This window comes from Phacochoerus africanus, chromosome 8, assembly GCF_016906955.1.
Source record: "Phacochoerus africanus isolate WHEZ1 chromosome 8, ROS_Pafr_v1, whole genome shotgun sequence".
Taxonomy (NCBI): domain Eukaryota; kingdom Metazoa; phylum Chordata; class Mammalia; order Artiodactyla; family Suidae; genus Phacochoerus; species Phacochoerus africanus.
Window position 1 is genome coordinate 114,815,581 of NC_062551.1, and position 13,176 is coordinate 114,828,756.

Sequence of the window (13,176 nt, forward strand, 5' to 3'; positions counted from 1 at the left end):
GAAACTTTTACTTAAAAAAACTGTTAAGCTTATGGCAAATAGGGAGCACTCTTTTTGTCATCAAAAAATGCAAGCTTCTGGGGATAAACATTAGATCTGACGATAATAATAAAACTAAAACAATAACGATACAATAGAATTGTTGTATGTTAACACTAACAATGGAATTCATGGCTGAGCTGGAAGGGCATGGGCTTTGATATAAGATTGAATTTAAGCCTATCTCTGTTACGTACTTCCAGGGATATATTTGTTCATTTATTCGTAAACTGTATATCAAATCACACTAAATGTCAGCCATTGTACTAGAGTCTAGCGCAACATCAATGGACAAAGTCAGACAACACAGCTTACATCTATAGAGATGCTAACAACAATAACTCACTGAAACAAACAGCACGTATGACGCCATTAAGTTGCAACAAATCCAACAAATCCAACTTATCCTGTGTTTAATGAAACAAACACAACTTACTGAAACTTAAAAGGACAAGAAGAAAGCATATTTGGAATATCTGTTTGTGAAACAAAAATGTTTCACTTTCTTCTTGAGACGATTTCCCCCCGCCTCCAATAGGGCCAAATTCCCTCTTCTATGATTTGTTTGAACTATTGGTTGTGACTTTGAAGACACACTGCTTCATCAGTAGATTTCAGTAGAAATAACTGACGAACCTGTTCAAAATTTGTTGGTTTTGGTAACACATAATATAGAAATGCCTCCTCAGTGGCTAATAACAACACTCTTGACCAATACATAATGTGGCATTTATCGTGTATGTTTCTCAACACATGGAATAGTTTTTCTAAAGCACTAGTATTTATTCATAATGGTTTGACTTAAAAAGTGAGTCACAGACAAGAAACAATTCGGGAAGTTACTGAATTAGTGGGAATAAAGACATTGAAATAAGTATGGACACAAAAAGAAACTAGTTTTGTATTGTCCAACAATTATTACGCTACATGCATAAGGTATTTCTTTTACTTTAAATCTTGTTACAGATGCTCTTCAAAGAACTTGTACTGGTACAATTAATATTGACCTTGAAGGTTCTGGCTGGGAAGATCGTCAGACAGGTAGACCTGTAACTGGAGGAGATACCAGTACTAGCACATATAACTTTACTTCATCATATGAATACACTGCTACCAAAACAGAGGTTGAATACAGTGGCACACCGACTGGCAGTGGGCTGGACAGTGGAGATCGGCTGCCCAGTCCCTTAGATAATGTACATTTTGGTCCCGCTGGCATTGGACTACTCATCATGGGATTCTTGGTCCTAGGATGTAAGTACTTTAACAGTCCAGGTTTTATGTGCCTTCTAAAAAATGATGGAGAAGAAATAAGTTTTCTGATCCTTTGATGAAATATACTTTACAAATTCTTAATTGTGCAATTATTGAGAAATGTCTATGTTCGGTGCTGGGTTTATGACATAAAAAAATCAAATAGCAAAGTGCAGTGGAGGATAAAAATTTCTTTGCATTGAATCACAGTGTAATAACAAAGTACTGTAACAGGCAGGTTTAAATTGCTATTTGAGTGAAGAAAACAGTCAGAAACAATTGATTGAAACGATCAGAAAAGGCTCCATAGAGAATGTAACCTCTGACTTGGGTTTCAACAGATGAGTAAGAGCTAGCCTAGTGGACAAGAAAAAGGGAATACAAGGAGAAAAAAAAAATCCATGTGCAAGACCCCAACAGAATGAGAGTGCAAGTAACTGAAGTAAAGGACTCTAGCATGGAAGAAATAAAGGACGTGCCTAAAGGCATGGTGAGAGTTAAGACCAGAAATAGGCAGGGACTAGACCCGGAAGGGATTGCATGCTGAGCTATAGCCGCACAGCCTAAGGAAAGGAGAGCCAAATAGATGAAGGGTTAAACTCTGTCATCTAAATTTAATTGTATGAGTCTTTCAAAGGTTACCTAACTTGCTGAGCCTTGCTTTTGCCATCTGTGAAACAATAAGACACTTTTCAAACAACGCCTTGATGATGAAAAAGAAATACCACGCATGGAAGCATTTAGAGAAAGACCATATCCTGTGGTCACTAGAGTGGACTGAGTCAAGATTCTAGGCATGAGGATATAATATCCAATGCATTCTCCAGGTGGGCTTTAACATTGCCTTGGATGATGATAGAAATTAGAGTGGAGATGAGCCAGATGCCACAGTCTCTGAGGAATGAGAAGGGGGGCTCTGAAGTAAGCAGGATGAAGTTGGCACATTACAATTAATGTAAAAATGGCCTTGCTCAAGTATAGAATTATAAAATTTTAGTGTCAGAAGATACTGCTGATGTTATTTAATTAAAATACACAAACATGAAATATGCAAGTACTTATATATAAAATATTTTTCTACTTTTATTTCTCTTAATATATAAAATCATGAAATAGCTAGTTCTCATTAAATTTATTAGCAAACAGGACTTTATCTGATTTTAAAAAATACTTTCATCATTTTAATCAAAATTGAATTTATCTAACCCACAGAGTTTGGACATGCTCTTATTCTGTAATTTAAAATATGTTTCAAAAAACAAGAAACTTCTATATTAAGTAATAGGATTTCATTCTTTGTTTTTAATTGCCTTGCTAATTTTTTTTTACTCAAATGAATTTATCACATCTGTAGTTGTATAATGATCATAACAATCTGATTTCACAGGATTTCCATCCTACAGCCCAAGCACATCCCCCCACCCCCCAAACTGTCTCCTCCAGAGGCCATAAGTTTTTCAATGTCTGTGAGTCAGCATCTGTTCTGCAAAGAAGTTCCGTCTGTCCTTTTTTCAGATTCCACATGTCAGTGAAAGCATTTGATGTTGGTGTCTCATTGTGTGGCTGACTTCACTTAGCATGATAATTTCTAGGTCCATCCAGCTTGCTAAAAATGCTGGTATTTCATTCATTTTAACAGCTGAGTAATATTCCATTGTGTATATGTACCACCTCTTCTTGATCCACTCCTCTGTCAATGGACATTTAGGTTGTTTCCATGTCTTGGCTACTGAGAAGAGTGCTGCAATGAACATTGGAGGACATGTGTCTTTGAGAGTCATGGTTTTCTCTAGATAGATGTCCAGGAGTGCGATTGCTGGATCAAATGATACTTCTGTTTTTAGTTTTCTGAGGAATCTTCATGCTGTTTTCCACAGTGGTTGCACCAATGTACAATCCCACCAACAGTGTACTAGTGTTCCTTTTTCTCCACACCCTCTCCAGCACTTCTTGTTTGTAGACTTTTGGATGATGGCCATTCTGGCTGGTGTAAGGTTTAACCTCAGAATGGTTTTGAGTTGCATTTCTCTAATCATGAGTGATGTTGAACATCTTTTCATGTGTTTCTTGGCCATCTGTATGTCTTCTTTGGAGAACTGTCTGTTTAGATCTTCTGCCCATTTTGTGATGGGGTTGTTTGGTTTTTGTTTTCTGTTTTTTGTGTTTTTTTTGGTATGGAGCTGCAGAAGGTGTTTATAAATTTTGGAGATTAATCCCTTGTCAGTTGATTCACTTGCAAATATTTTCTCCCATTCTGTGGGTTGTCTTTCTGTTTTGTTTAGGGTCTCCTTTGCTGTGCAGACACTTTTAGGTTTAATTAGGTCCCATTTGTTTATTTTTGTTTTTATTGTCAATACTCTAAGAGGTGGATCTGAGAAGATGTTGCTGTCATTTCTGTCAGAGAGTGTTTGGCCTATGTTTTCCTCAAAGAGTTTTATAGTGTCTGGTCTTATATCTAGGTTTTTAATCCATTTTGAGGTTCTTTTTGTATATGGTGTTAGAGAGTGTTCTAATTTCATTCTTTTCCATGTGGCTGTCCAGTTTTCCCAGCACCACTTATTGAGCCAGCTGTCCTTTCTCCAGTGTATACTCTTGCCTCCCTTGTCATAGATGAGTTGGCTGTGGGTGCATGGGTTTAATTCTGGGCTTTCTATCCTGTTCCACTAATCTATATTTCTGTCTTGGTGCCAGTACCATACAGTTTTGATGATTGTTGCTTTGTAGTATAGTCTGAAGTCCAGGAGCCTGATCCCTCCAGCTCCCTTTTTCTTTTTCAGGATGTCTTTGGCTATTCTGGGTCTTTTGTGCTTCCACACAAACTTTAAAATATTTTGTCCAAGTTCTGTGAAAAATGTCCTTGGTATTTGATAGGGATTGCATTGACTCTGTAGATTGCCTTGGATAGTATAGTCATTTTGATAATATTGACTCTTCCAATCCACGAGCATGGTATATCTTTCCATCTATTTGTGTCATCTTTGATTTCTTTCATCAGTGGCTTATAGTTTTCAGAGTACAGGTCTTTTGTCTCTTTAGGTAGGTTTACTCTCAGGTATTTTATTCTTTTGGGCAATGATAAATGGGATTATTTCCCTAGTTTCTCTTTCTGATCTTTCATTGTTAGTGTATAGAAATGCCATTGATTTCTGTGTTTTAATTTTGTATCCTGCGACTTTGCCAAATTCATGGATGAGCTCTAACAGTTTTCTGGTAGAGTCTTTAGGATTCTCTAGGTATAGTATCATGTCATCTGCAAATAGTGATAGTTTTACTTCTTCCTTTCCAATTTGGATTCCTTTTATTTCTTTTACGTCTCTGATTGCTGTGGCTAGGACTTCCAGAATTATGTTGAAGAGTAGTGGCGAGAGCAGACATCCTTGTCTTGTTCCTGATCTCGGCGGGAATTCTTTCAGCTTTTCACCATTGAGAATGATGTTAGCTGTGGGTTTGTCATATATGGCCTTTATTATGTTGAGGTAGGTTCCCGTTATGCCCACTTTCTGAAGGGTTTTTATCACAAGTGGGTGCTAGATTTTGTCTAAGGCTTTTTCCGCGTCTATTGAGAGGATCATATGGTTTTTATTCTTCAGTTTGTTAATGTGGTGTATCACACTCATGGATTTGTGGATATTGAAGAATCCTTGCATCCCTGGGATAAATCCTACTTGATCATGATGTACAATCCTTTTAATGTATTGTTGGGTGCAGTTTGCTAGTATTTGGTTGAGGATTTTTGCATCGACGTTCATCAGTGAAATTGGCCTGTAGTTTTCTTTTTTTGTGGTATCTTTGTCTGGTTTTGGTATCAGGGTGATGGTGGCCTCATAGAATGAGTTTGGGAGTATCCCTTCCTCTACAATTTTTTGAAATAGTTTCGGAAGGATAGGTGTTAGCTCTTCTCTAAATAGGATTTCATTTTTATTGGCCCATAATAAATTGAAATTATGATTATAAAAAGTTCTATGAAAGGAGAAACAAAGTTTAAAAAAGAAACCATTCTCATCAAAGAGAGGTTAAGCAAGAAAAATGCTAGCAAATTTGCAGAATGTGACAAACTATATATGAAAAAAAATTATCTAATTTCACTTTTTAGCCATATTAATTATCAACCAATGTTTTTAAAATTTAGAATTAAATACTTGATAAAAGTAACTTAATTACCCAGGTGCTGATTCTCTCTTCCACAAGTAATATATAACTTTCACTTTAAGTTTGCTTTTTACATTGGTGACTAACTTTGGGTAGTGTAGTTAATAACTGATTTTAAAATTATATATGCGCTTTAGAGTCAAATACTTCTAGATTCAAAGCTATCTCTAAGTCTAGCAAACTTTTAAGAAAACAAAACGCATAGGATTCTTTTCTTCCTTTTTTTTTATCTTCTCTCTCTCCTTTATTACTATCCTTACTATGTTCCTTCTTAACTTGCTTCCTTCTTTTTATTTCCTTCCTTCTTTATCTTTTTTATTTTCACATCCTTTCCTTCCTCCATCCATTCACCCCAAATTATTTATCAAGATCATATTATGAAAAAGGCTCTGTGCTGGAAACTTATATAGATGAATAAGAAAAACCCAACCAATTAACAGGAAAAAAAAAAACATGAGAATCAGTGTTGTGTTCTCTATTTGTGCGTGAGTGATTTCAAAAATGATATCCATATGGGGAAAAATAATAACCTCATAGAGGATAATTGCTGGAAGTATAAATAAAATTTTACTGTTGAAATAAGAGAGGCAGGTGTATATAAAAGAAGAATATAAGAATATATAAGAAGACATGGAGTAGGGAACACGAAAAATCAAACATTGCCTGGTCTCTCCAACCTTCCTTCTTCTCTCCTTTAATATTTTCAAAGTAATGATAGGGAAAACACTCATTTTTTAATAGTATAATATGATCTCTAATCTGAATATTATATAATAAAAATTGATTGCAGTCTGGTATACTGAAGATCACACTGATTTTGGTATCTCTGTTATTCAGCTTGTTTTCCGAAACTCTCACAGTAATGTTAGAATAACATGGAGTTATATTAAGGATTCACATTTAATCAAAAAGTGGGCTATTTTGTTTTAATATGGTCCTGCTGCTAATTCCAATATTCCTATCTTTTCACCATCAGTGGTCCCATTTTTGCTGATGTATTGTGACTGTGGAGGTGCCCCTGGGGGTGGTGCCGGCTTTGAGCCTGTTCCTGAATGTTCAGACGGAGCAATTCATTCATGGGCAGTAGAAGGAGCACAGCCTGAACGTGCAGTAAGTACTAATATGTAATAAACAGGCTTTCATAGTCATCTAGGGAGTTCCGTGGTGGCTTAGGTTAAGGAATAGGCATTGTCACTGCTGTGGCTCAGGTTACTGCCATGGCAAGGGTTTGATCCCTGGCCTGGTTACTGCATGCCACAGGCAAGGCCGAAATAGTAATAATAATAGTCACCTAAACTCAGTTTTATGTGCATTAACCAAGATACCAGGAGTCAGCCACAGTCTATGCTGTTCTTTGCTCTGAAAGAACCAATGGGGAAAGGGAGAAAAATCAAAGGTACATCCAAATGAGAGGCCAGTAACCACGTAAGGCTTTCTATATAAGGCTCGGATTTCTTCTAGTATTCTTTTAGAAAATCTGAGGTGATTTGAGAACAAATCCAATGTATTACTATTGAAAGAAAAGAATCACTCCAAGTAGGAAAATGTTTCCTTTTTTCCAGGATTTGACCACTATCTGTGTACCACAAGTGCCACCCGATAATGCAAATATAATTGAATGCATCGACAACTCAGGTAAGGAAAAAATTTTTTAATTTTTTTTTAAATTTTTTTTGTCTTTTTAGGGCTGTGCTCACGGCATGTGGAGGTTCCCCAGGCTAGGGCTTAAGTCAGAGCTGCAGCCGCTGGTCTATGCCACAGCCATAGCAACGCCAGATCCGAGCCACGTCTGCAACCTATACCACATCTCACGGCAACTCCAGATCCTTAACCCACTGAGTGAGGGCAGGGATCAAACCTGCATCCTCATGGTTGCTAGTCAGGTTCATTTCCACAATCGGAACTCCTTTAAAAATTTTTAACAGCTCAAATGACTGAAGAAAAATCCTCTTCTCCATCTTTGCATACCTTAATATTTCTCAAATATCTTACCTATAAAAGTGTTTCTATCATTCTTTTTAAAATGACTAATTTGCAAATTAAATGATAAACCTAAATTAACCTGCAATAATTATTATTCTTATAGATTGTATTTTTTAAATTATCTTCAGTTGTCAGAGAGCACACAGGAGATGACCTGACTAGGATTCTATAAATAGGAGAGAAATACTGAATTGTAACCAGGAGGCAATTTTGGCTGAGATTTTTTTTGTCTAATAGAAAATTGTTATTTACAAAAAAAAGCCTCTAACCAAAAATTAAAGAAGAACGCTATTAAGTAGATTAATGCTCCTTTATTGAGGCTAGTATCGATAAATTCACAAAACACACAAAACCACAATTCACAAAACCAAAATTCTAATAAAAATAGCAATTGATTTTAGAAACTCATATCTTTGAAAATAACTGCACTGTCTTAACCTTTTTTCAAGGTAAATAATTATTGTTGATTCTCTTGTTTTCTCTTCAGTCCTTTTCAAACTTGCAATCATAAATTTTCCACTTTGAACATGTTAAAATGTAAAATACATAGGCTGTATTCAAAAGTTCATAACTTTATAGAACTGGGCCATATTCAAAGGACTGGCTACACTAGTCTTTAAATTTCCCCCTCTGAGGTATCCATTTGTGTTAAGGACACCAACATTTTCCACCTCAAAAGCAGAAACTCATTGTTGATTCTTATGTCTCCCTATTTGTTGACACTCAGTTAGTTCTCAAGACTTGCCAAACCTCAGTTCCACCAGGATTTATTTATGTGCTTATTCCCTCATTAGGTCTACAAACTGTGAACAAAGCACAGTGAGAGGCACTAGTAACAAAAGGATGAAACTCTGTACCTAAATTCAAGATCTTTAAAATATTAAAGCTGTAGGACACCTATCCCACTATTGATACTTTTTCTGTCCATGGCACTTTCATAGTATGGGCCATCCTTTTCTCTCATCTACCCAGATTATTGTAACTGGCTTCTACTCACCTCTCACCTTCAAGTGCAAAGTCCATCCAAACCTTTCCCCTCGCCATAGCCGTAGCCTCTTCTCTGAAAGCCACCCTGAGCACACTTCTAATAATACATTGAGTATTCTCATACTGTTCTTTTAACTTTTAGAATTTGTAGATTTTTACCCTAATTTGAAATCAAAATCTCTAAGGCACAGGTTTTTTTCTAAGCAGCGCCCCCCGTCCCATTCCAGCGCAACATATAGCTGTCTCCCAACAAATAATTACTGATTTGACAAACTGATTGATAATATTCTTTTGAACTCGATATAATATTTGTATCTCCTTTCTCTGTGTAGTACCTTCACTTTCTTTGCTCGCTCACAACTGTATACTTAAATGAACAAAACTATACATTACAGTAAGTTACTCATTTTAGTTTACAATATACTAGAGAAAATACAATTTACCAGAGAAATTGTTTCATTTGATCAACACTTTCAGGAGTTTACACAAATGAGTATTGCAGCAGAGAAATGCGAGAACTGGGAGGGGGAGAAAGAACAACAGGATTTGAACTAATAGATGGAGGCAAAATATCAGGAGCACCTGAGATATGTCAAGAACATTCTGGAACATTAAGAAGAAATTCTATGAGGGAATGCAGAGAAGGAGGGCTGAATATGAACTTCATGGAAAGTTACTTCTGCCAGGTAAGGTCTCCAGCCCACGCCTTCCTCTCCTTCCTGTGTCCCTATCGCTACCCTTGGCTCCCAATATTTCCCCATTTTCATGAGCATCTCTTAACTAGGTTCCCAGCCTCTTGTCTTTATGCCTAACAATCTTTATTGCTGCTGAATGATATTTCTAAAACTCTGACCCAAGCACTTTACTCCTCCACTGAAAAACAACCAGCAGCTCCTACCTCTGTTTTGTCTATGCATCAAGTCCAGACTCCTTTGCGTGGCAATTAAGGTTATTCACCAATTGACCTCTTCCCTAACACCTCCAACTACTCCTTACCAACAACCCCACTTGCTGAGCATCTTTGCCTTATTCACACTGGTCTATTTCCCTCCAGGTCTTTGCTTATGCTGTGCTCATCCTAAAATGCTTTTATCTCACCTTTTCTCTCACAAACCCCCACACATTTTCTAGGCCCCATTCAAATATCACTGTCTTTCTGAAAGTTTTATTGTTAATCCTCTCATCGAAATAGAATTGATGCTTCTTCATCTGTATTTCTGTAGTAATTTGTTTATACGTTGTATAATCTACCGGTGCTAAAATCTGTTAGTTATATGTCTACCACCATTTTTAATGCCTCATCTGTATGTTCTCTAAATTATGTTGCCAGAACCTAGCTCAGTACTATACATAGAGTAAACATGCAATGAGAGTGGGTTCAAATAGAGAACCAGACCTGTGGTTGCCAAGGGGTGGGGGAAAGGAGTGGGATAGACTAGGAGTTTGGGGTTAGTAGATGCAAACTATTACATTTAGAATGGATAAGCGATGAGATCTTACTTTAAATAGCACGAGGAACTATATTCAGTCTCTTTGGATAGACCATGACACAAGATAAAATAAGAAAGAACGTAATATACATGGGTGACTGGGTTACTTTGCTGGAAATTGGCGCAACATAGTAAATCAACTATACATTAATAAAAAAATTTTAATTTTTAAAGTGTGGGTCTGAGATAGTACACTTCTAGGACATCCAAAGAACCAGAGGGAATTAATTTTGCCATATCCAGGTAGAGACAGAATTGCCCATGGCTATACCCCACATGATACTTAAGCCTTCAGAAATTTATCTCCGATAATGTCTCTGATATATTTATATCCTCTGACATCCTGGCCTAAAATACCTTCATTAACTCTCCTAATGGCCTAGAGGGTGGCTGATATTTTTAACTGAAATACTGGTAAAAGCCTCTCAAATAACAGTAGATAACAGGAGGCCTACTGCTGAAATCCATAGGCATACTTCCCAACCATGTCCCTACACTGTTTCGGTAAACGTAAGTTCAGTGTTTTTAAGTATTTCCTTCTGACTGAGTTGCCAAATAATTGATTTTTTTCCTTGTGCTTTTGTGTCCAAAGTGCACAATTATGAAGAAGTTAATCTACATAAATATCAGCATGTATTAGAAAAATCAAGGTTAAAATAATTTCTAACCATATTCTTTCAAATGATTATACAATGACTTTTAAAGAGTCTCTAGTAGATGGTAGACATTTGTTTTCTATATTGTTTTTTGGTAATGTTCTGAGAGAAAAAATAATGATAGAGACTTCTGTTATTGTTAAAAGCATATTCATAATTTCGTTTTCTCTTCCCTCTACAAATTCAGAAAGCATACGCTTATGCAGACGAAGACGAAGGACGCCCATCCAATGACTGTTTGCTCATATATGATATCGAAGGTGAAGGCTCCCCAGCTGGCTCTGTGGGCTGTTGTAGTTTCATTGGAGAAGACTTGGATGACAGCTTCTTGGATACCCTAGGGCCTAAATTTAAGAAGTTGGCAGATATCAGCCTGGGAAAAGAAACTGAACCATATCCAGACCCTGATCCCTCTTGGCCACCTCAGAGCACTGACCCTATTTGCCCCCCACAGGGAACAGAGCCCATTGGGAGTGGACACCCACCCATCTCCCCACATATCGGTACTACCACAGTCATTTCTGAGAGCACCTACCCCTTGGGACCTGGGGTACAGCACCCTATGCCTATTCCTGACCCTCTGAGCTATGGTAATGTCACCATGACCGAGTCATACACCACCTCTGGCATTCTGAAGCCCTCTGTCCATGTTCATGATAATCGGCAGGCATCAAACGTGGTGGTGACAGAGAGGGTGGTCGGTCCAATCTCTGGTGCCAATCTGCATGGGATGCTAGAGATGCCTGACTTGAGAGATGGGTCAAACGTTATAGTGACAGAAAGGGTCATAGCGCCAAGTTCAAGTCTGCCCACCACTCTAACGATCCCTGATCCTAGAGAGTCTTCAAATGTGGTAGTGACAGAAAGAGTCATCCGGCCAACTTCCGGCATAGTGGGCAATCTGAGCATGCACCCCGATATATCGAATGCCCACAATGTGATTGTGACAGAGAGGGTAGTTTCGGGCTCCGGCATAACTGGAATCAGCGGAGGCAGTGGCATGGGCAGCAGCGGCCTGGTTGGCAGCACAGCTGGAGTTGGTGGTGACGGCCTGGGGCTGAGCAGCCTGGGAGGTGGGGGCCTGAGTAGCGGCATTGGGGGGACAGCCACCATTGGCCACTTGAGGGGTTCCTCTGAGCATCACTTTAGCAATACCCTCGGATCTGCCTCCCCCACCACAACCCGAAGTCGAATTACAAAGTACAGTACAGTACAATATACCAAGTAGCCAGGACCCCAACACACTTTCCCTAAGTAATTGTGATTTAGATTCAATTCCCGCCACCCAAAAACTAATCATGTGATTTATGATGCACAACCAGATGCTAAGAAAACCATGGAACAAGGTGAAACACCAAAGTGAGAAAAATAGATGGAAACAGTGCTATTGAGTAAGAGCTCTCCTTAGCATTTGTAAATTTTCTCTTACATTAATACTAATGGAATCATGACAGGGAACTAAAACTTGACACAGGGTCTTCTTTGTGCCTGGATGGCCTGTAGGGTCTTTTTTTGCTTCTTTGTGGCCTGAGTGTATCTCCAGCACATGGAACAAATAAAACAGTCATGTAAAATCACTGGCCTTAAGATGGCAATTGGCATAACTCTTCTTGCCGTTTTGAATCTCCAGGTAGCTCAGGCAATATTTAAAAAGAACTAAACATGAAATATGTGCTCAAGTAGGTGGGAAGAACTTGCAATATGTGCCAAATGCCTTATCAGTTTCACAGATAATATAAATAAAAATCCAACCACATATTTAGACCAGGGTTAACCCTTGAAGAAAAAAAATCTGGTTACACAGCCAAGTGCACAAGCTACCAAGCACTCCTACCTTAATAATTGCACTAGATGAAACAAACCTCAAATTAGGAAATGTTTCCTGGGATGGAAATTCCATAAGAGAGCAGCAAACAGAGTGAGACTGATTTGGGGGTAAACAGGCAATGTCTGAGCCTGGATCTTGAGATGGGGCTTCCGCTATAATTCCTAGGGAGTCAAGGACTTCTCTGATTCTAGTTTATGTGTAGTGGTAGATGCAATATTGATGAATATTGTATACTGGTGAGGTTGCAGGATATCACGCTTATTTTTCCCTTTACCACTGTGACTCTGCCTAGTGTCCTTCTCAGACTGAAGCAAGTAACACCTGATGTGGTTGTCATCACTAGTGGTAAATGACCTCCCAAGGAAGCAGATGGGAACCATGCTGTATTTTCAGATTGTGTTTTTAGTAAGTGTTATTCATTTCTATCCAGCTCTTTATTCCACTTCTCCTAAGTTAAATAGTTGACTTAGGCTGAGCTGTGAAAAAAAATCCTGCAGAATGGTTACGCTTTGGGGAATTTTTTTAAGGGGATCTAAAAAAACGTTTTTAGAACATATAAAATGTTTAATGGGGGGGGAGTTAGAATTTTTCACTAAATAATACCATACTATAAGTTTTAATTGAATTTAGTCCTTCTTGAAAATAACCCTCTGCTGTTATTTTGAAGAGATCAACAAGGAACTTTTAACAGAGTTGATGATATTGTGTTACTATGAATGAAACTGTACTAGACAACTCCACTTCCTTACTCTTCTCCACCCCCGACTGATTTTCTTACTAGCCTAAATTT

The 13,176-nt window shown here is 37.9% G+C and overlaps 1 protein-coding gene across 1 annotated transcript in view; it reads left to right on the plus strand.

The window, feature by feature from the left end:
• The window catches only part of DSG1 (desmoglein 1), a 35,513-nt gene extending 23,564 nt beyond the window's left edge, over positions 1-11,949 (plus strand). Inside the window, exons 11-15 of the mRNA XM_047794027.1 lie at positions 1,006-1,293; positions 6,419-6,552; positions 7,005-7,077; positions 8,890-9,098; positions 10,746-11,949. Coding sequence (XP_047649983.1) covers positions 1,006-1,293; positions 6,419-6,552; positions 7,005-7,077; positions 8,890-9,098; positions 10,746-11,786 — 1,745 coding nt within the window. The 3' untranslated portion in view covers positions 11,787-11,949. The remainder of the gene's footprint in view (positions 1-1,005; positions 1,294-6,418; positions 6,553-7,004; positions 7,078-8,889; positions 9,099-10,745) is intronic.
• Positions 11,950-13,176: the final 1,227 nt, after the last annotated feature.